Source organism: Doryrhamphus excisus, chromosome 23, assembly GCF_030265055.1.
Source record: "Doryrhamphus excisus isolate RoL2022-K1 chromosome 23, RoL_Dexc_1.0, whole genome shotgun sequence".
Classification (NCBI taxonomy): domain Eukaryota; kingdom Metazoa; phylum Chordata; class Actinopteri; order Syngnathiformes; family Syngnathidae; genus Doryrhamphus; species Doryrhamphus excisus.
The window spans coordinates 11,127,630-11,150,123 of record NC_080488.1 but is presented as its reverse complement, the minus strand read 5'-3'; the positions used below and the strand labels follow the sequence as shown (position 1 = coordinate 11,150,123).

Genomic DNA, 22,494 nt, shown 5'->3' with positions numbered 1-22,494 from the left:
GCCGGCCATTTTATTGCGTCTGCTGTGGGGGTCAAAGTCCAAGCAAACAAGTGGTTTAACATTAATATGGGAAGAAAGCATCTTAACTCCCCCACATGACCGACCAAGGACATCATATGACATAAAAGTTGCTTGTTGAAGTGACGCAGTGTGAGGAATTCTTCATTATGGACCTCATCAAGGGCGCGCACCCGGTGTTTGTGCGCGCTCCTGTGACAGGTACACACTTTAAAATCCCAATGCTTGTATGTTTTAATGTATTACAACTAATGGTTGTAGTTTAATCAAACTACAAGTCGACCCAGAAGTTGACTAATTCTATCGTCTGTTCGGTAGGCTGCTCTTGACATTGACTTAATAAATGTACTTTAAAGGTGTTATTTTGCTACAAAACGTACGCTTGCGTGGTTAAATGGTGTGCCGAATGGTTGACTTTTAGCACACAACTTGTTGAACCGATAAATGCATGTGTGTGCTTTCTAATCCGTTGCTGTATCGCTTCCGTTGTCTTGCATAGTAGCGATTATCCCACAGCGATTCGATAAGGGTTGATTGCTTTGCAGTGTGTGTAGCATTACCTCCCAAGATTTAAGAACCTGGATAAGCATTCCCCGGCTATTTGTAGCGTCACCCCATACTTAGTCCTGAACTATTTATGGACTACACTTGCTGGAGGAGGATAATTAGTCAACTGGGTGCAAGTATACGTTTGTTATGATGTGGAAACGTAACAATCACTTCGTGTGTGAAAGCAGGTGAGTTTGCATTGACGTAAAACCTCAACAGGATTCACTTAGCATGTCGTGTGAATACTTTAAAAGTCGATTGCAAGTAATACTTGTGCAGTTTTTATCAAATTTTCACTTTCAGAGCCAACATTGTGGACAGAAAATATATAGTTTGTTTCAGAAATGCTTACCAAGTTACATTAAGGAACACACTCCAACTTGTCTGAAAAGAAGTAGGAAGAAGCAGAATTTATATACCTCCATGTCTATCATCATTTATTCACACTATAACTTTTACAAGGCGATACAAGATAAAATAACTAAACATTTTGCAGTGTTACAGAATAAATAGACATTAAATACACCAATGAGACTTCAAGCTCCATTAAGTCTTTGTGAGTTGTCTTTATTTCCTTGTAGTGGAGATGATGTCATCTTCACATTAATTTCATTCTTTGTCTTTGACAAGTACTTGGGCGACCTCGTTCCTCCATTAACTTAATGTAAATTTTGCAGTTAGCGCAATAAATACCTTGAATAATCCCCTGCTTCCTTAAAGGAAAACTGCACTGTTTTTGTTAGAATTTTGCCCATCATCCACAAAATGTATGTGAGACATGAACACATGTGTTTCCTTTTCTGTGCGTTCTAAGGCTATAAAAACAGACAATGAAGCAGGTAATTAATGCACATGTTGGGACCTGTACGCCTAGAAAGTCTGCTATTAACTCATTCAATACCAAAGATGTAGTTATATCCCGACTGCCTGATCCCAACCAACAACATATTTATAAATCATCCCAGGAACCACGAAATACAGCTGAATAGGTGCAGATTCTGGAAGAACTAGAACGCTTTTTGTGCTGGTTATTGTATGTAGCTGCTCTATGGGAGTCCACAATTCAATACAAAGGGATGAAAAATGAGCATAATAGGTGCCCTTTAAAATTCTCTTTTAAAAAGGACTCAAATGCTGACTCATGTTTGTGTCTGGTGAAAGCAGTCTCTGCAGACAGGCTTGTCTCTGTAGTTGTGTTCCCATACAGAGGACACAAGTGTTCCTACTCTGTTTTGTCTGGAATTCCCCGATCTTGACCTGTCACCCTGCTTTCGGCTTCTATCTTGGCTTTTCATGGCTTTTGGTCTGTGATACTGACATTTTCAGTCACTCGTGCAAAGACAACAGAGGCCATTCCAGTCTGTTTGCACGGCCGTCAAAGGACTTCAGGAATAGAGGCGGGCCGCAACCTTAATATGACATCAAATGTACAAATGTTCAGAGGCCATTCTGACTCTTCTGAGTGTGTAATATTCAAGTGGTTTGATATGCTTGTGATAATTGACATAATCTTACCAAAAAAGGATCCTGAACATTTACATAACCTTAACCTTCAGTTAAGGAGTGTCCTTAAAGACAACCAGCATGCTGCAGCATGAATTGGCCTCCTGTTAAGATTAGACTGTAGTTCCTGGTTGCCTTCTATAGATTAAGCAGAAATAGCAAGTCTTAGAATCCGGTGTCACACCACAGCTGTAGTGTTGGGATCAAGTGTCAATCTGTTCGTCTTCAGTATGAAGCTATGGTGTGAGACAGTGACGTTTTGAGTGTATGATCATCTTGTGCTGCAGTGTGTGTCTTGTATTTTTTTCTTCAAGAGCAAGTTGTCATGCAAACTTTAGTTTGGGCCTGGCATTTTGAGTTTGCTGCATTGCTCTGTGACACTCTGCACTCCCCTTTTCACTTATCCCTTGGTAAAAAGCCGCCTGATCCATTCACTCAGAAAAGAGAGACTTTGGCTGCTTAGCAACAGTGAATACCATGTAAGCCTGACAGTCTGTTGCCACTCCCCCTCACTGGGCTTGGCAAGGATAAGGTGACACGTTCATATTTTTGTTAACTCGGATCTGGGCAGCCTCTGATGTAACCTCGGCCACAAGTGGCACATGTCATGTTGCCATTTTACAATTAGTGATAAAGAGGAGATAAGTCGGCATGGGGGACACCCTCGCTCTGTCACTCAGACTGTGTCATTAGTGATGCACGGTTGGCTGTGAACACGAGGAGGGAGCTGCGTCTGGACTGGCACTGTTAGAGTCTCACAACTTCTTGCCCAGTTGGTGCAAATTAGCACTTTGGAGGAAAAGCGGCAGTTCTTTGCAGAATAATTTGAGGCTCGTGAGACAGAAGACATGATGGTGGGTTTGATACACCAAAGGATACAACTTTTGGCAATGTTCTTCCACACTGGGAATCGTAAAGGTGAGAATAAATGGTGTGTTCATGCTTCAGTTGATCAGTATATGTTTTATAATGTGTATCATCATTTAATTATTGTTAGGCTCAACACAATCAGACAGAGGAGCAAGTCCAACCAAGGTTTAATACAGTATTCCATTGTTTTCTAGATAATTATTAACTTAAAGAGAGAATCATCAAGAGCTCAGACCATGTTGTTTCATCTCGTCACTTGTTGCCATGTGCTCGAGAAAGTTGCTCTCTGGATGGCTGCACTTGTTGCAGTATAGGACTTTGTTCCCATCCATCAAACATGCACTGTTTGAGGTTGCAAACAAATGTCTTAATGAATTCAAAAGATGAAAAAGTGGAAAAAGTGCTACTGCAATAATTATTTTAGTTATTTTCCACTTCACGCTTCAAGCTTTATTAAATGTACATGGATGGCAGCCAGTCTGATAACTGGAACCATTTAATATTCTTCAGTGATGTAATGGTGCCTTTGTTGTTGTAGACCAGTCTGCTTACATATAAATGCAAGTTGACAATATCACTTTAACTGCAATTTATTTTTACAGGCATATTTATATTTTAGGAATCTTAGCTTTACTTTTCTGTGTGCTCAAAGTCTGGTGAAAAGTTTTATTATTGTGTACGAGTGAAATTAAGCAACACCAGTCTTTGTAATTAGCTAAGTGATGAATTTGGATGTTGCTCAAGATGTTGCATTTTTTATGAAACCAAGTCATGAATAATTTGCTCATGCAGCTACTGTTACAATGGTCGGCACTAAACATGTAGCCTTACCTGTCATTGTAAAGCTTGACATTTGAGTAACTGAAATGCATCCTCTTGAATGTACTCGTTAATTTTTGTATAGGTGGTGATATGGATACTGTAGCAACATTATTTTCAAATGTTTCTCTTGTTCACAGATGCTCACTGAGGCTCAACTTGACTGACAGAACTCAAGAGCTTCCAAGATATGTGTCTATCCAAACCTTCCAATGCCTAATTCAACATTTACGATGTCTTACGATGAACGCACTGGGACCGCAGTTCCTCTGCCGCACGGAGACGTACAGCTTGGTCTCACACCTGGGAGTCTTTACGACAATGGATCCCTGTCCCCTTCGCCGGACTCTTCCAGTAGTGTCTCTACTCGCAGCGACAGAGAAGCCAGCAGCTCGCCTGACATCAACATGCTGGACCATTGCATCAGTGAAGGCTTTCTTTTGGATAGCTTGCAAAGTACCGCCCAACAGAATTTGTTCAGTGACACAAGCATGAGTCTGTCCCAAACAAGTGTCACCACATCTCTGAGTGATCATGTGAATTTTGATAATAAAAACTTGAACTCACAAGGCAACCAAGAGACAGAGGAGTACTGCTCTTTCAGTCAGAGCAAGGGAGATGTAAGCGACAAGGGAGTGACTTCTCCAGACTCTGCCAGGGCAGAGGAAGAAGGTCAACTAAGTTCATGTGAAGGTTCCCGACAAGGATCAGCTGAGAATGACTGCTTCTCTATGAGCTCTGGAGAAATGGTGATAAGGAGCAACAGTTTTTGTTTGGCGGACCAGTCCCTCTTAGTATTTTCTTCCCTTGATGAATCCTCCATCTCACCAGTCGCAGCGCTTGCAGAATTTCATAATGAAGCAAAGATTTTTACCACGCCCACCTTGCCAGATGTGTGTGAGAATGTTGCCGAGATGAACACAGGGCATCCGTACCTTGGCATGACTTTCACCCTGGCAGACAACTTGGAGCTCCCCGAGGAAGACAATTTGAGTGCGGCTACCTCTGCTGTACTTCTGCCAGGTGGAACAGAGGGAGGTCATTTCGCGACTTTTTTGTGCGAAACATCTCTAGATGTTAAATCAGTTCAACTGACAAGTAAGGAAGTAGACGTTTCACCTTTCTCTAGCGCATTCACTCCAGAAAGAGGGACTACCTTTGTGCCCAATCCGTCACCTATGCAAGTTCTGAATAAAGATAGTCAGACTTCCACACCGGTACCAAACACTGCCATTAAAATACTTCCCTCAATTTCCGAATCTCCCTGTACCAAAAGTACAGGCAGTCCAAGATTATTACCAGCTGAACAGCAGCGAAAATCTGTCACTCCTACACATTTGGCCATGGGACTGTCTGCCAGCAAGGTCAAGAAAATGGAGATTAAGAAGTGTCCTAAATCAGACTTGAGTAATGCCAAATCTAAAGTTTTTACAGGAATAGGTTCAGGGTCTTCTCCGCAAGACAGACAATTGCAAGCAAGTTTATGCAGCAAACACACTGGGACTCCTATAAGTACGAATAGCAGAAAAGGAAAGAGTACCAGTGCCTTTGTTTCTGCCACTGCTAAAAGAGAAAACAATGCCCAGAAACAAGTCATTCCAAGGGGTGCTCCCTTGGGTGTGACAATCATCCAGTCACCAGAGGATAGTGCGAGGAATGGAAATTGCAGTAGTAGCATATCCATCACAGCAAATGAAACTGCTCAAACAGCATGTTGCAGCACAATCAGCACTGAGGATGAGCAAACAGCTGCCTGCCAAGTGGTACACATTCCAGCTCACTGCACTGGCGACCAAAATGTCCGTCTGCCATCTTCTGAAAAATCTCCTGATCTAATTGTGCAGGAAGATCCTAAACAGACTCCCAAGAAGCACGCGTCAAACAAAATTGAGGTCAAGTCAAGCTCAGCTTTGAGCTACGTCAAAACAAGGCCTCGATGCTCATCAGAGAGTTTACCATCTTCATCACGGCCACCTAAGGAAAGGATAACAACTGCTAAGCTCTCAACTAACATAACGTTCCCCAGAAATGAAAAACAAACCAGACCAGGGACTGCGAGCAACTCTTCTCAGAGTAAACTTGTCTCATTGACTGAGGGTACCAAAAGACCTGTGGACAACTCCACTAGAGAAGTTAATAAGATCAGCCTGGTGGTGAGTATGAACATATGAACTGTATTCATATGAACTACCTATATATTTTAGATGTACTATTTATATACATTTAACATGTATGTAAACTACATTTAGAGAGCTGCAAATGGTACAAAGTATACTGAAGGATTTCATCTGACTTTTTGGAACAGATTCATGATGAAAACTAAGGTTCCACTGTACTTCAAAGGTCTGACGTAAAACCTGTGAATCTTACACAAACATCTTTGCAGACAGAATCAGGAAGAGCATCTGGATCATCCTTGGATCGGACTAAGAGCAGTGCTCGACCACAGGCATTTCCAAGAAAATCACGAGGGACATCACTTTCACATCTTCCAACTGCCAGTCCCAGACCTGCGAGTCAGTCTATCAGGCAGAGACAAGGAACCAGTTCAAAGGTTGACTTAAGGGTGTCTAAAAGTGTAGGCACGCCCCAGTCCACGCCGAACAGCATTGCAGGTAAAACAATGAATTATGTGTCATTCTAGAAACTAGTGGCGTAGAGCTTTGCTGCAAGTATGCAGTTTGTATTTAAGCAGCTTCTGGCGACTCCGTAAGGAAAAAGCAGAAAGAAACAAACAAACTCCATTAGAGGGGGACAATTCCCACTTAATATGACGGAGCCAGCCCTCTAACAGCTTTCTGTTGCTCTTCATTGTCAGGCGAGTCCTAGGGAAGGAAGAGGACTCTTCCTCTCCCGAGTGTGTGGAAAAACATGGGAAGGAAAGGGAGGTTTTAAACTCGGCAATGCTGTTCCACTAAAAATGCAATAGTAGTAGTAGTTTTATTACCCAACACAGATCAAATGCCGCCACACTCTAGAAGGTGATGCAAGTCTGACATGTTGGCTGTAGTATGTAACATTGGTAAGTTTAGTTTCATTACTATTTAGAGTATAGTTATTAAAGTAGGTAGGATTTCACAGAAAGAGGGACATTCTAGTCATTCATGCGCTTGTCTAACCTAACTGCTCATCTCCCAACATTTCATTTCATAGCAGGCAGTCAGAGGGCAAAGCAATCCCTTGATGCAGTCTCATCAGCAAGTGTTAAGCCCCAGCTGTATGGATCCCGACCTCCTCAGACTCCAACACGCCCCTCTCTTGTGGGCCCTTCCCCTACTCCTACCTCTCGACTACCTCGTAAGACCCCAGTGCCATCCAGGAGCCAAAATGTGGGCAGGGATCGGCATGAAGGTGCAGTGACCTTCTCAGAGTTGAACTTAAGCTTTCTTGTGTCTCATTTTAATTATGGTAGTATGAAATCATGATTGTTTTTCAGGGTGAAGTCAATATTTTATTCGAACACATCTGGATGTGAATGGGATGGGTCTAGATTGTGACCCACTTAATGGCTAGACTTGGCTGAAAAATCCCTGCGGGCAAATCCCCGTAATAGCTCTTCATCTGCCAAGAGGAAGATTTAGTGACATAAAAATTATATTCATTGGGTCAGCTGGAGCCTATCCCAACTGACTTTGGTCAAAAAGTAGGGGTAACAATAATAATAATCTTGTCAATAATATGTTGTTTCTTTTATTATTGTCCTCTTCAGTGATCTGATGTCACTGAGCACATCAAAACTTGTGTGTTGCTCATGAACATTGAGGGACTAAAGTGTAAAGAAGATGTTGACTCGCTGCCTGAGGATCAACAGCATGCAGTTGATTGGTTGAGAGAATATTTCCTAAACTGGGACCCCCCCCCCCTCTGCTCTTGTTTGTTGTCATGGCAGCAGATTCTGTTCCAGTCTAGTTCACACACACCGCTGCCTAGAGGGGTATATGGTAGACATACTGCAGTATCACTGATGTCTGGGACTCATAAAAGAGCAACAATCCTCCTATTCATTTTCCATTGAAGACCAATGGCTGGTTACACAGGACTTCGAAGCTGCACTTGGACAGAGTTTCCTGCTCTCATGTTTACAAATTATTCTAGAGTGGATGATGGGAGTGCAGGATCTAACTGTGATCTCACCCTCCTGACATGCCTGCTCATTGGATCCTATCGCTTTTGTATCATCCCGTTGTTGGCAATATTTAATGGGAATTATAGAATGCACTGGAGGAGTAAGTATAATTTAAATGTAGGATTATAACTTTGATAGGTTTTATTACTTCTCCCAAAGTAGTAGTAATGATGATGCCGTCACACGTATGTGTTCTGCGTTTTTAACCACCTGCCTGTGCTTGCCCAACAGCTTCTGGAGGAGCTGGATATAAACAAACCCCTGTCAAGACTGTTGTATTGAGAGCAAAACTCATATCAAACCCTGGAAAAAGCAGTGGACCAAGTAAGAATACACTCATAAATGTATGCATACTGTACATGTATTAATAACAGCTCAATAGGAGGACCTTTTATTTTCTGTAAATGAGTCTGTACAAATATTGCATGGGTGTGCACAATTTATTTTTAACATTTTAAACTTTGCTTTAGATTATCTTGACTGAGAAGTGTTGGTTATTTGTATGTATTTTTTATTGTCTGAAGCCATTGTAAGAAATGTGAGAAAGGAAGGATACGATTGATCTGAAACAATTCCACCATGACTTGATTCTTACTACTTTTATTCTATTTTATAAGTTGTCAGTGACTCTGCTAGAAAGTCTTCTGCGGCCGTACCCTCATCGATCACGCCTGCTGCCAATACCGGCAAAGGATCTTGGACTTCTACAGCCAGCCCTTTGAAAAGATCTGCTTCTTCCAGATTAGTTCATCTAACACCAAGCAGACCGGGTAAGAAAGTCTTTCTTTAGAGTCCACTACAGTGAAGAATTATTTCATTTTTTTTAAAGCATGTTACTTGTAAACATTACATTTACAATTAAATATGTAATGCTTGAACTACAGTCTGAAATATAGTATGTTACATTCTAACATTTTGTGGAAACTAGTTGAAAAATACAGTATGTAACACAATGTTAACATTATGGAATTGATGCTACCACACAGTGATACTGTAGCTTAGGGGACAAGTGTATCAACCAGGCTGTTGCCAGTTCAGTTCAGCAGGCAAGACCTTGCCCAGAGCTGGCTTGTCATGTGTGCTCATCTCACTGCCGGTAATGCAGGGAGAAATAGAGCAATGCATTGAGAACATGGAGGGCAAGTGAATATTTTCATTGGCTGCAGTGTTTGTTTGCTCCTCCCATCACCCCCCCCCCCCCACCCCCAACCTTGCCACTCTAGCATCCTGCTTCCACAACAGCAACATCATCATCAAGTCTGCAATTGGCTTTACCAGCAGGATTAAGGTTTTGGGGGTGCTTGTGAGATGTAACATGCTTTCCTACGCGGCCTCGCTCGTTTAAATCAGTGGAATGAGTGTTTATTAATTGATTTTATATTTTGTCTACAGCCTGGTTCTCAGAATTTTTATTTTTATGTGTACTTGTTGGCTAAAATAGTGGCTTCCTAGCCTGATTTATGAGAGATGTTATGGTCTCCAAAGCTCTCCCCCTCAAACATCCACGTGCGTCTGACAGCAAAGGGCTTACTCCGAAACATTCAGCTGTTGTCAGGATGCAGGAAAAACACAGTGGTTTTCCAAGCAGGTTTGTCACCTTATGTTATCTTACGCTTACACATATTATTGTGACTTTGTGGTCTTTTTCTTGTAAGTTAAATTAGCTGAGGTTTTGGTATTCACTTGACCTGTAAAATGTGGGCTTCTATGTTTAGCGTAGCTGTTTACTTGTTGGCAAATCAGGAGGTTCATCTTTCATTCATCGGTAGCAGTGACATTAAATGCCTGCAGGGTAGTATTTTAGAATACAGTTCTCATAATAGATAAAAGTACTTAAGATAATTGCTTGCATTAGTTGTTAAATGAACATACACGTGTTTGAAATCACATTTCATATGACCACACACAGAGAGACCCAGATCTCCTGTTTCAGCCTGAAATGAACCGAGGTTATTTTGGTCTGCTGGTTGAGCCGTGGGAGCCCTCGCTGTATTTGTTGATCAGTACTGTGGGAAAACTGGAGTTTGTGAAATGTTTCACCAAAACTGTCTTTTAGGTATTTATTTTAAGGGGATCTTTAAGAAGTCCCCTTAATATGGTGCTGTAGTAATCATTGGTGAACAATCAATTGAGTCTGTTGTGCAATTTATGCAATATTACACCAAACTGTTGTGTGGTATTGTGTCAATAGAGCACTTAAACAAAGTGACTGATTGTAGTCATCACCCGTTCTATGGTGTGATATCTCTGTGCACGCCACTGTTGTGCAGTCTACAGGGATTCTTTTAAAATATTTCTGCTGTATTTTGCTTGGATGGTCAGAGGAGTGAACTGCTGCAGAATTTATTTTTAACAGGTCAAAGCATGTTTTTTTTAGCAGATGCAATATCTTGGATGGAAAAACATATGAACAATCTTTACACACAATACACATACGGTGTCCTTTCTCTGTCATTGCAAAGGTCAATTATGGTTAATGTCTGATTACATTTGGTTTATTTATTCTGAACATGAAATGTTCTGTTATTGTTTGTATCATGTTTCATGTGTGTGCTCCAGGCCCTTGACCCCTGTCTCTGAGGATGGATTCATTGTAATCACTGAAATTCTCATAGTATCTGGATCATGCATTGCTTTTACTTCCAGTAGAGGGCATCCTCATTCAAGCCTCAGCCACTATAGGGGTTTATACAGTATGTACTAAGAAAGGCTCAGTTAGAATCACAAACATGAGGGATGTTTATGATGTGAGTAAAGTGTGGCTTTGAAAGCTAATGGTTTACATTGGTGTAGCACTTGTAAGGAAATAGTGGCAACATGGCAAGACCGCCGAGGTACATTAATTCCAACCAATTTATTGTACAGCAAAAGAACACTAGTGAATTAATTAATTCATGAAAGCTCCATAAAATAACTAAATAGTGATGTAATGACTCAATATTAAAATAATTGTGGAAACCAGATTACCCGGAGAAAACACACACACAGGGAGAACATGCACACTCCACACAGAGATGCCCAAGCAGGGAATCGAATCCGCTAACCACTCGGCCACTCGGCCAATTAAAAAAGAAATAAATCATTATCTGCAGCCCCAGTGTATTTATTTATTGCATGAATAATCCAATACAATCTAAATCAAGCCTGCAGTAGCACGACATGCTGCCTTTGGTGACCAGCAGATCAGAGCTCTAGATTGAGTTAGGAAATGGAAAACTAATTGAATTCAGAGCATCCATTTTTATGTAGGTAGCACTGGGGCTCGTCAGCACAGCTGATTGGATGGAACATTTGCAGCCAGCAGAACCATCCACACTTTAGACACTGGCGCTTGCTGCATCTTTGAGAGTGTATGGAGTTGAGGGCGTTATTGGACCAACTTCCGTGTTTATGATGACGATCATGAATGTCGTTACGACTCACGATGCGTGTTCTTTTACAGTGGACAAGAACAAGTCAAAGGCAAGTTGCCGCCAGCAACCGCCCCTGCAGCAAGTGTCAACAACCCAATCAAAGAGGAATAATGGACGCCCAGATGTGGTACCATCTAGGGCCCCGCAGGGTGACAGAAAGGACCAAAGAATCCAACATCTCACAGGACTACTCGCATCCTCTAACTGCAGATTTGAGGCAGTTACCGTTGTGTTGCAGCAAACGCTGGCTGAGGTATGGGAATTCTTTTTTATACTCACACTTCCTTTGGCAAATATGAAGTAATATTAAAATAATAACTGAACGGCAAATCTCTTGACAATAGCGTGAAAAGGAAATGCATTTTAAAAGACTGTGATAGTTCAATATACAATAAGTTATGGCTTATATCCAGTTACTACAGAGACATTAATAAAAGCAACAAGTCAAATGCCCTCTGAGACATTCATCACCCTGACAGGTTTTTTTAAACGTGTTTGATTTGGATCTACCAAGCAAAGCCATGTGATAAGCTTCCAGGAGCGTAGCACCCCAAGGGATTATTTTTGCTACTGTGCATTATAAACAGGCTTGTTTGTTGACGATGCAGCACAAAGCCAACAGTCTCGCCATCATCCCTTTTATTTATGTCGAGAACAAAACTACAGCTTGGGTTGGGGCCTTAATTTTATTAGGTTTCTTTACTTCAGGAGGTTGTACTGCAAAGTTTATGACAGCAACTAAATTAAGAATTGCCAATCAAAAATGTCTAAATCAACTAATTGCATTAAAATTAGAAATGTAGTATTCTACACAGGTCACTAGGTGTCAGTATTTGTGAGGTGAGACAAGCACCCGATTTGACCACCCGTGCAACAGCCTTTTCTTGCACATTTCATTATGTTAATCATAATAACAATCATCATAATAATATGGGCTACTGTTGTAGCGGTAATCCAGCTAAAACGCATCTCTGAACCCCCTGACGACCTTTCTTGTCCATGTCCAGTAGATATTTACTGCAACACACACAAGAATAAGGACTAATTTGTCTTAAATGGCTTATTTACTTATTGGGTTTGAAACTGCTTACACCAGTAAATATGATATTTGTTCCCCATCTCATCTTACCGGCCCTACTACCGCTATGCACAATGCACAATGCACACCTTAATTTAAATGACTACCATTTTAAAGAAATTCCATCCATTGTATGTGTGGTCTATTAATAGGACACTTTCAGTGCTTGTGGTAGACAGTGGAACGTCGTAGTAATTGAAAGGCCCAAGAATAGACTGCTCTTACCATCCCAGTGTGAGAATCCCCCAGCTGTTGACTTGATATGGTAACATGAGCAGGCAGCCGTGTCCCTTAGCAAGTACAGCACACGGTTTCTTATCATGTTAGGATGGTGTGATGATACTGTGGATCCAGTACACGCTGTGAAACTAGCAGGCGCATGAGACATCATTGACTATACAGTAACATTCATAAATGTTTTTGGTGTGTGTATAAATAAATACAAGGGTTTGTACAGTGAAAATCAGGATGTTGCTTATGTCAATTGCAAACATGTTTTTTAGCACCTACATATGACAGTAGCCAGTGTGCATGCCTCCATGCGTGTGTTGCAAGGGAAGCTTCAAAACAAGCGCAGTATCGTCCAACATAGCTTCAGTGTCTCCTACCACTACATGCAACAAGTCAGCTTGTGGCAACCAAAACATGGCAGTATATAATTTACTTCTCAGACTTTCTCTTTTGGACAAAAATGTTTTTTCATTTAGTAATTTTTCTTTCTTTCTTTTTTTTTTTTTTAGTGCAGCCTTAGAAATTATTCATTGGGCTCATGTTAAATTGGTCAAGGTGAAATGATTTGCTTGACGTGAAACTTAATGTTTGAACTGCCACTGTAGTGAGTGGGTGTGTAACAGTGGAATTGTGAGCATGTAGTCCACAGATGATTGTAAGGGAGTGGTGCAGAGGTTTGTGGATGATTTAAAGGCTGCTTCGGATGAGAAGGGGGGATGGTAGTAATGAAGACACTCCCTGTATCCCCCCTGAGAAGGTCACCACACATCTTACTATGCCACATGCTCCATCAGGCACTCGGGCAGCTCTGTACATTTATCTAGTTGCTCCAGTCTGGCTTCTTGCAGTGGTGTCTTAAAGTGACCTCACCTCTGTGGAAAGGAGGAGGAGACTGTTCTTCCCTTGGAAGCCTGCCCCTTTTTGTGTGCTTTTTTTTTTTTTTTAAATACAGCAGTGCACTTTGCAGTGTGTCAGCTCACTCAGCTGGTGAAGCAGCTTTTTTTCTGCCTTAAATATCATTAGGGAGGATGTAAGTGGAGGTGGTCCAACCACCTGGACCGCTGTTTGTCCTGGCTTACTTTATGTATCCAAACCCCAGTGGGGGGAAGGGGTACCCAGGCATCCAAGTGCTGTATCATGGGCTGTTCAGGCAGCAAAGTGTGCCTTACTGCTCCCTGTCATGTCAAGCAGGTAACTAACTTTGACTTCTCTGCAGTGTCATGTTTTTATATTTAGAAGGATTGTTTGGCTTCTCTTAAACATCTAACCATGCTTGTTGTGTAGAATATAATGTTGTTTGGGGTGAAGTGAAACAGATTCAGGGTTTTTAGTGAGCACTGCAGCAAATGCTGCTTCCTCCACTCAGTCAAAAGGCAGAAGTAAAACCGTGCCAGAAGTAAACATGCAGTGGAATATCAAGTTTTGCTTTCAATACTCCACCCCTAATCCCTTATTCCTGATGATGTTTACTTTTCTCAGAGGCTGCTGTTTATTTTTTACAGTATATTTGCACTCTGCACTTCTGTTTTGTCTTATTCACATTCACTCTTACTCACATTCAATTAATTGTGCTGTTAAAAAAGCTGAATTTTGAACAACATTCATAGTTTGTGCTGTTTTTCATTTCCAAACAGCGTGATGAATCCATGGGGCGGTGCGCAGAACTATCTCAGGAGCTGGTCAATCTCCGAGGAGAGCTGGGTAAGTTGACCTGCTGATTGTAGACACGCATGCCGCATGTCTCATTCCTGGCGTTTCATGTTTCATATTGTTACGGTGAGGCCATCAATCTGTGATGGCTGATATGGTCAGACTCATAATGTTTCCATAGCTAAAAGCAGTCAGTCATCATCACTCATTTATTCTGTCATCCCTTGTTTGCTTTGAGCAGCTTCTTTGAATTGGTCGCAACGCAAATGTTTGTTGTACACTTTCATATAAAATACTTTTATTGATAGTGGATAAAAAGAATATCAACAAACATGCAGGTGATCATGACATGACTCACAAATAAATCTTGGAAATATTACTTTTTGACAACCCATTCAATAACCAGTGTTCTATCTATTCACATCTGATGAGATTTGCTGTCGAAATTATTAATTTTCTTTTCATTTTTGAGAAAGAGACACATGCTCTTATGCACACACCTTGTTACAAGTGCCTCGAGACTTCCACATGACCGCTCTTAGCTGCATAGCACTGTTCTAACACATTCTTTAGTTCAAATCACACTGACTTTGTCCTACATGGAACAGACGTTAGTTACCTTTTACAGTAAATTTATGTTTTTTTTTTTAAACGAAATAACGATTCCATGTATTGCATCTGTTGCTTCCAGTCCATCTTTCTAGCTATGGGCCATATGGGCAATTGGCCAGGGCGCGCCACGAAGGGGGAAAGAAAATAAAATCTATTTACTAATGTTCACCGCTCACCAAATCTTCAGGTCACCACATGGCAGATGGGTGCCCTCTACAGGCATGATATTCACGCCACCGCCACCACCACAGCGTCGATCCGCCCAGGGCGTCATTCAAGCCCGAACCACCACTGAGTCCATCCCATGGCTGACTGTGGGCCAGAATACAGCTAACTTTAGATGTGATAAAATAGACCTGCCGGCAACATGTGAGCCATAAGGTGTATGTTTCGACTTGAAGGGCTGATATCATCACATCGGTTTCACCCTTTTGCAGAATGCCGACCTCTGCCAGCCTTGACCATGATACTTTCGATGAAGGCTCTCCAACAGGCAGCTCGCCACCTGATTTTGAGTAACGCACCATATAGGGTCAAAGAATATTTGCTTCAACTTTTAGTATACAGTGTCCTTCGAACATCGCTTTTTCACACACTAAGTGGTGCTGCTTTGTGGTTGACCACTCCCTATGGTTACTTTTTTTTGAAAATGCATATTTTAAGCAAATAGTAAAGCAATACATGGACTAAAATACAAATAGAGTATAATCCATTGAGACCACCACCGTGTGACTGCAGCATTCTACATTGGTCACTAGGTGTCAGTAATTGTACGATGAGATAAAAAATGTAAAATGAATCTATATTTTTGTCAATATATCGATAAGCTCGGACATCCCTAATAGAAACAGTTGGGTCAGAGTGAGATGAGCGGACAGAAGAGTAACAGCCTCTTCATGCACACTTTCACAATTGCTTTTTATGATATTATTTACCCATGTTCCAGATTTCAAAATGTGTCACTTGTGGCCATCAATAACTTTGACTTACTTGGCAAATGTAATCAAGTGAGGTAAGAGTTTGACTTTTAGGAGAACTTTGTGTCACTTGACCATACGGATTTAATTTTAACAAGTAGATTTTTTTCCCTCTTGTCTTTTTAGTTAAAGCTACAGCTACAGCACATCACCAAGTATCATCATGTATATCAAAGGAGCAGGGGTACTAAATGCACTCTGTATTTTGCAGTATCCTCCGTTAACTCCTCTGAACAGCTGGCAAAGGAGAAACAGGACTTGCAGAATGTTCTGGACAATGCCATGCAGCGACTGCAGGAGCAACATCAGCAGGACCTGGAAGAGATGGAGAAGAGACTGCAGGTCTCCTATCAAGCTGAATGCGACAAGGTCCACCTCGGCTACCAGGAGGAGGCAAACAAACACAAAGCTCTGCTACAGCAGCAGGTTTGACACCCGTTGACTCTTATTGGATCTTGTATGCGCATGTGAAGTAAATATTTGGTAACACTTTCATTCTAACTAGTGAATCCATGTCAAGTTTTAAATCTCTTCTGTGTTTCTCCAAAAGATGGCAGAACTTGAATGCAGCCATAACGCCATGAAGCTGGAATTAGAGCACAGCCATGTCGAGCAGCTGCAGTGTGCTAAGCAGCAACATGAACAGTCGCTACTAGGTGCGTGATTACAGACGGTGCAAGTACAGTTAAAAACATGTACTAGTTGGTATTTTAAACAAACCAAAAAATCCACTGGTAAATAATGCTGACTAAGGTGTACCCTCATAAGATATACTAACGATCCCATTTACCCAAAGATAAATGCATCAATTCATTCACTATTGTAATGCATTTTTAAAATAATCCAATATCCCATAACTTGTTCAGAGCTTGGAGATATCCACAGTCGGCAACTGGAGTCTTTGAATGCCAGTTTGAAAGACACAGAAGCTACTCTGACTGTGAGTTGGACTCTGAGGCGCACAAATAACCTGCCATCTTGTCTGGACACCTCGTGGATGAATGAAACTCACGTTTTGTCTGCAGAAACAGATTGAAGAGCTGACTCAGCAGAACGCTGCCATGATGGAGAAGCTAACAACAGAGGAGAGCAAGAGGATGGAGCTCGCCGAGAGTCAGGTATTTGTTGTAGTATGTCATGATGTTATTGCACAGGTGGGGAAATAGTTTTGCAAATGAATTGATTCAGATATTTATTCAGCCTTCGAAGTGCAGTAGTGGTGAAATAAGGCTGCCCACGCCACATCGGTATTGATTCTAAACCCATTCCGGATTTCTGCCAAGCTAAGTAATTGAAGGAACCTATTTCAGTCACTCTGCTGTCAGTAGGTAAATAACGGAAGTATCTTTGGCAAAAGCTTAGTGTAACACAATGACCATGTACAGCTGCTACCGCTATCTAAAATAGGGGTCTCAAACTCGCAGGCCATATTTTGTGGCCCCCTACTTGACATCAAAATTGAATGTCAGTGTGTTTAAAGGAAGAGGCTCTTTAGTGCCGTCAAGTTTAACATCACAGTGGAATGAACACAGGCGGGGGGGCGGGGTCACTAGACAAAACGATGTAAACACAAGGGTTGCTGCATTTTTTTAGATCCTATTATAAGGCCACAAAGGAGTCTCTAAATGTGTTTGTGTGTCCATGCAGAAGGACTCGCACACTGTATATCTGGAGCAGGAGCTGGAAAGCCTGAAGGTGGTGCTAGATATCAAAAACAAACAACTACACCAGCAGGAGAAGAAGATGATGGACATTGACAAGCTTGTAAGATGTTGAGCAAAGACGAGATGTATGATGGTTTCGAGTGTCATTTTATTTACTTGTTTTGTTGTTCAGATTGAGAAAAATGTGAAGTTGGATGAGAGCTTTAAGAGGGTCCAGCAGGAGAACGAGGACCTCAAAGCTCGCGTAGAGAAGCATGCTACACTGTGGAGGTAAGAAGTGACCCCCAACAGTTTCCTTTACTCCGAGGAAGTTAACCACAAGGGATGAGCAAGTTGACCTGTATCTGGTCCCTCATCAAAATGATCTCTGATGTTTTGTTGGCCCACAGGCAGCTGTCCACAGAGCAGGCCATGCTGCAGGAATCCCTCCAGAAGGAGTCAAAGGTGAACAAGCGTTTGTCCATGGAGAATGAAGAGCTGCTGTGGAAGCTCCACAACGGAGACCTGAGCACCCCACACAAGGTGTCCCCCACCTCTATGTCTCCTTCTCAGTCCTTCAGCCTCCAATCGCCTCGTAGTCCAGGAACATGTTCCCCTCCCCCTCTGTCACCCAGATAACGGCGGCCCCCCTGCTTCCAGGAAGCAAACAACTCTGCTGAAGTCGCCCCTCTTGGTGGGGACGGCTTCTTCAGAGACACAGACTTTAAAAAAATGATGCACACGAGCACTTAATAAGCAAGGCCACATCGTTCTCTGGCTGTCAGGTCTGTTGAGGATTTGTGGGGAGGGGCAGTGAAAGGAATCTCAGGATTTGTCATGGAACACTATTTTTCTTCCTTGTAACCACTGGAGTCAGCACTCGCACACCGCATGCACCATTTCACTATTTTGTGCACGATCGACCCGCTCAGCGTCGGTGATGTCAGTCAAGTGCTGCTCACCATTTCTTCATGCCGCTATTCCCTTCGCTGTTGTGGGAGGCGCAGGGTTGCCCTTAGAATCTGCAGCCTAAAACCTGGTGGCCTTTCCCTTTTTTTGTTTGGTTGACAAAGGGACCATTCCACATTTTATGTGTGTGTTAGTCTTGTCAAACTTTGCCCTCGTCTTGTTAAAAACGCAGCTTTAAAGCCGGGGTCTTTTGGCAGGAAAAGACTTTGCTTCAGCACGGCATCTTGGAATTTGTGTGAAAATACTATTATTGGTGTGATGACCCTGTTTTGAAATATGCAATTAATAAAGTAAAGTTTTAAACCTGCTGTAGTTAACCTTGCGGTTTAAAGCTGTAATTGTTCATTAACAAGATATTAACATTTGTTGATTTACTTACGGTATATGATTTATATAGTATTTACACTGTCGTTACAGTTTACGGTATATGATTTATATAGTATTTACACTGTGGTAGGAAAACTCTATTCTTGCTGAATGACTCCTGTAAGTTTGCTGCAGAACATTACTGTGCAGAAAGAGAGAAAGTGGAAAAAGCAGCACTAAAACAAAACATGTTCTGGGCCTGCGTAACACATTCCACATACGGAGCACATTAGGATGTCAGCCTGGCTAACTTTTCAACTTTTAAAACAGATTGTGCTCCTTGTGGCTCGCTACAAAGCTACAGAGAAGCTTGCATTGTCTTTTCCTGCATCACACGTTTAAATCAAAGAAGCACACATTGAAGTGATGAGCGAGACACTGTTGTCATGGTAACACACCCCAACTCCATCAGTCAGCTCGGTTGGAATTGTTCTGGTCCACTTAACTTTCAATACAGCTGTGTTCACTCAGCAAAGTATAGCTTTATTTCTATATGTTATGAATAGACCAACATAAGCATAAACATTTGCTATTTGGACATGATGCTGGTTGACACAAGTGTCTCGCCGTGCAGGTTCTTGGCTTTGCAGATGTACTTTCCAAAGTCGATGGTCTCCATGTCCTCGACACTCAGGATGCTTTGGGTGATACGTATAGTTTGACCGCGTCCTCTGTTGACCAGTCTCCACGAACTTTGGATATGAACTGGACGCTGGCCCTGAATAAATATTTGCAAGGTTCATCGATAGTACTACATACAGATAATACTTCATAGATCAGTGATTCTCAACTGGGGGCTCATGACCCTAAAGTGGTTGCAGGTTTTCATGGAATGTAATAACCAATTGTCCTTGAATGCACGGGAGGGGAAGGACATAACGTGTTGTCCGTCCAACAGCTGCAGATATCCGCTGGAGAAGAGCACGGCATAAAGAGAGAGCCAGCATCGCACCGCTGCAAACTCATATTGTTATTATTTACAAGGTCTGAGTTTTTTATTTTTTGGGGGCATCACTTGTCATTGAGGGGTGATGGTGGGTCTTGCAGCCAAACCAGTTGAGAACCACAGTTAAGATCACAAGTGTAACAAATCGACCATAAATAAATATGGACTTCCATGTTTTTGTAAGGGGAGGGGGGAACTTCCCAAATCACTAAGCGATCAATAATGTCATGAAGTGACTCACCTGCCCAGGAAAAGACCAGGTGAAGCTCACGTCCACATCTGGCTCCCCTACCACACTGCAGGTCACGTTGATGTTGTCGCCTCCATTCACCAGCTCAGAAGAAGCTTTCAGGCTTACAAATGGCGGACTACTGGGAACTGTCAACAGAGGGAACGATACAAGAATGGCCGTCCTTGTCATTGGGACTTGGATCTCTACTCAATTCAACATGTCAACCATCTTTACCCTCCACGTAGAGCAGCTGGTATTTAGTGGAAATCTGTGGTGTTCCTTTGGCCACGGCCTTGCAGTAGAACACCCCCTGGTACTCCAGGCTGGGCGTCTGCAGGACAAATCCCTTGGTGGGGTCGTAAGTCACAGCGGTCCCGTTGACCGCTATCTCCTTGGGGGGGACTTCTCTGTGCAGGGACACTGTGGCCTGTGGGGTGGTCACACGACACGGAACCACGGCGGGCTTATCCGGGCGTAGGTATACTATCTGGAAGTGGATGTCCGATGGGACGAAGAGGTTGTCCTTGTCTGTTTTTGTTTTTTTTTGGGGGGGGGGGGGGGGTAATGAACAGGCATTCAAACAATCAGAAAACAGGACATTTGGTAACCCTATCCATATATTTGGTGTCTAAGAGTTGCACATGCAGCAAATGACCTCTTGGCATGCAAGCTTTTCTTCTTGTCACTCACATGACAAAACTTGTGCTATTGTATATTGGTCGTTTAGAAACAGTCCTCTTTTTTTGAAGAGGGTTTGGTCACCTGCAAAATAGATGTGGGATGCATACGCGTGGTCGTGGTCCTTTTGGCACTCGGTGCCGTCACACACGATCACGTAGCAGCTGTACCGCCCGGTGTCAGCAGCAGAGGGTGATGTCAGGATGAGCTGACTGTACTTGTCGCTCTGCGTGACGCTGGAAGTGGGAAACGATAACGTTTGAGGAAAGTGACCTCATAAAAGCAAAACCATCGCACGCAACCCAACCCCCCGTCCCATCACCTGAGACGAGAATCGTTGAAGGTGTCCAGGTAGGAGGGGTAAGACCAACCGATCTTGCTGCCTTTGCAGCGCAGCTCCAGATTGTTGCCTGGGGTCAGAACGGTGCTCTGGCCCAGACGCAGGAAGCGACCCTTTTCCAACACCTGGGTCAGCAGGGTGTGGCCTCTCCCTCCACCTTCTTTCAGTTTGGGGTTACGCATCTTCCCCCGTTTCCCTCCTGGCCTGATGCGGTTCTCTCCTGCATCCTTTCTTCTCTTGTTGGCTTGCTGGCAGGCACCTGTGAGAAGGAGGCCATAACTGATAGAAAGTAACAGTTATGATATTTTGAGGGTCTTCTGCTCTGAAGGTCTCGTTTCCACCAGCTGTAATAAAATCTGAGCAGGAAGTGTCTGCAGCAACATGTGAGCAGCTTCTCTCGTACTGAACAAAGCAGACCAGGAGAATAATCTTGTAGAATATGGTGTTTTATTCCGCCATGAAGGATGAGTGAGAGCGGCCAAGAAAAGTCACCTAATAAAAAACTGCTGTTGCAGATTCAAGTCATTGATCCCTCGTTAATCTGCAGAAACATTTTACAAAAATGAAATCCACTGAAAAACGCTTCCTGTGACAATGGAATATTCTTCCATTTCCTCATAATAACCAAGATTATAACTGCAAGTTCCAGATTGCATAGCTTACCATGTTGGAGCTCCATCCAAAAGAGTGCCAAGCAAAGCACCACGCACAGCTTCATAGTTTGTTGGATGTTGGGTCCAAAGTCTCCTTTCAGCCAGCTTTTTAAAGGGGCTTCGGTGGGAAACGAGGTCAGATTGTGAGCTTTGCCGGAACTCTGCAGGCTCCAGCTACACTCTTCAGCTTTCCAGCTCCATCCCTCTGAAGGACTGAGAGGGAAGGGAAAGTCAGTTTAAGGGACTTGAGTTTCCTCTCTCTCTGTCTACTCAAGACGACGCAGACAGAAATGTCCTTTAGCACCCTCTTCTGGGTAATACTAATAATAATTATAATAATAAAAAATAATAATTTTATACAATTTTTTTATACAATTAACTGACATTTTAAATTGGGACCTACAATAAACATTTTGGAATGGTTGTCATGTGACCGTAATGTGACTACATTATAACATACTATATTATTGGCCACCTCCACTCCCCTGTCCCCTGGTGCAAGTCCTTGAGCTCATGTAAAATATGTTTATTTACGGTTTTGTGCCAGTCCCACACTGAACTCCCCTTTGATTTTTTTTGTTTGGAATTGTCCCTCCCCCTACACCCAAGTAATGGTCATTCTTCTGATTATGTCAAAGAATCTTGCCTCATTGAATCCATCTATTAATGTCCAATCAGCTGGAAGAACAAACAATAATGTTGTGGTTGTGGAGAGTGGCAGTGATGAACGCTGGGATGTGTTAACGTGCTACTGTGGAGAATTTCATTTGCATCGTGGTATTTTAGTGCTCATCAGGACATGCAAGGCCTATGACTTCAGA

At 42.5% G+C, this 22,494-nt stretch overlaps 2 protein-coding genes across 6 annotated transcripts; one reads left to right on the top strand and one right to left on the bottom strand.

The window, feature by feature from the left end:
- The first annotated feature begins 59 nt into the window (after positions 1-59).
- Positions 60-18,766, top strand: mtus1a (microtubule associated tumor suppressor 1a). 5 transcript variants are annotated; one of them, XM_058063303.1, is made up of 15 exons: positions 60-219; positions 3,900-5,912; positions 6,146-6,374; positions 6,916-7,110; positions 8,117-8,209; positions 8,503-8,655; positions 11,328-11,551; positions 14,242-14,308; positions 16,058-16,272; positions 16,397-16,502; positions 16,713-16,786; positions 16,872-16,964; positions 17,494-17,610; positions 17,683-17,780; positions 17,900-18,766. In XM_058063303.1, the coding sequence occupies exons 2-15, from the start codon at positions 3,972-3,974 to the stop codon at positions 18,126-18,128; spliced, it is 3,834 nt and encodes a 1,277-aa protein (XP_057919286.1). In that variant the 5' UTR covers positions 60-219; positions 3,900-3,971; the 3' UTR covers positions 18,129-18,766. The 5 variants fall into 5 exon arrangements, with proteins under 5 accessions (XP_057919286.1, XP_057919281.1, XP_057919283.1 ...); XM_058063298.1 differs by having other exon boundaries at positions 6,913-7,110; XM_058063300.1 differs by lacking the exon at positions 60-219 and adding an exon at positions 223-332 and having other exon boundaries at positions 6,913-7,110.
- A 455-nt stretch (positions 18,767-19,221) lies between these two features.
- On the bottom strand, positions 19,222-21,976 carry pdgfrl (platelet-derived growth factor receptor-like). The gene is made up of 6 exons (XM_058063308.1): positions 21,684-21,976; positions 21,003-21,279; positions 20,765-20,916; positions 20,237-20,530; positions 20,012-20,148; positions 19,222-19,542 (listed from the first exon to the last, which is right to left on the bottom strand). The coding sequence occupies exons 1-6, from the start codon at positions 21,736-21,738 to the stop codon at positions 19,354-19,356; spliced, it is 1,104 nt and encodes a 367-aa protein (XP_057919291.1). The 5' UTR covers positions 21,739-21,976; the 3' UTR covers positions 19,222-19,353.
- Between the last annotated feature and the right edge of the window lie 518 nt (positions 21,977-22,494).

Coding starts and splice junctions, on each gene's coding strand:
- mtus1a (XM_058063298.1), top strand. CDS start 3,972: ATGCCTAATTCAACATTTACGATGTCTTACGATGAACGCACTGGGACC. Junction 8,656..11,327: donor TCTAACACCAAGCAGACCGG/GTAAGAAAGTCT, acceptor GTTCTTTTACAG/TGGACAAGAACAAGTCAAAG. Junction 17,781..17,899: donor AAGCATGCTACACTGTGGAG/GTAAGAAGTGAC, acceptor GTTGGCCCACAG/GCAGCTGTCCACAGAGCAGG.
- pdgfrl (XM_058063308.1), bottom strand. CDS start 21,738: ATGAAGCTGTGCGTGGTGCTTTGCTTGGCACTCTTTTGGATGGAGCTC. Junction 20,531..20,764: donor ATCCCACATCTATTTTGCAG/GTGACCAAACCC, acceptor AAACAAAAACAG/ACAAGGACAACCTCTTCGTC. Junction 20,149..20,236: donor CCAGCTGCTCTACGTGGAGG/GTAAAGATGGTT, acceptor CTCTGTTGACAG/TTCCCAGTAGTCCGCCATTT.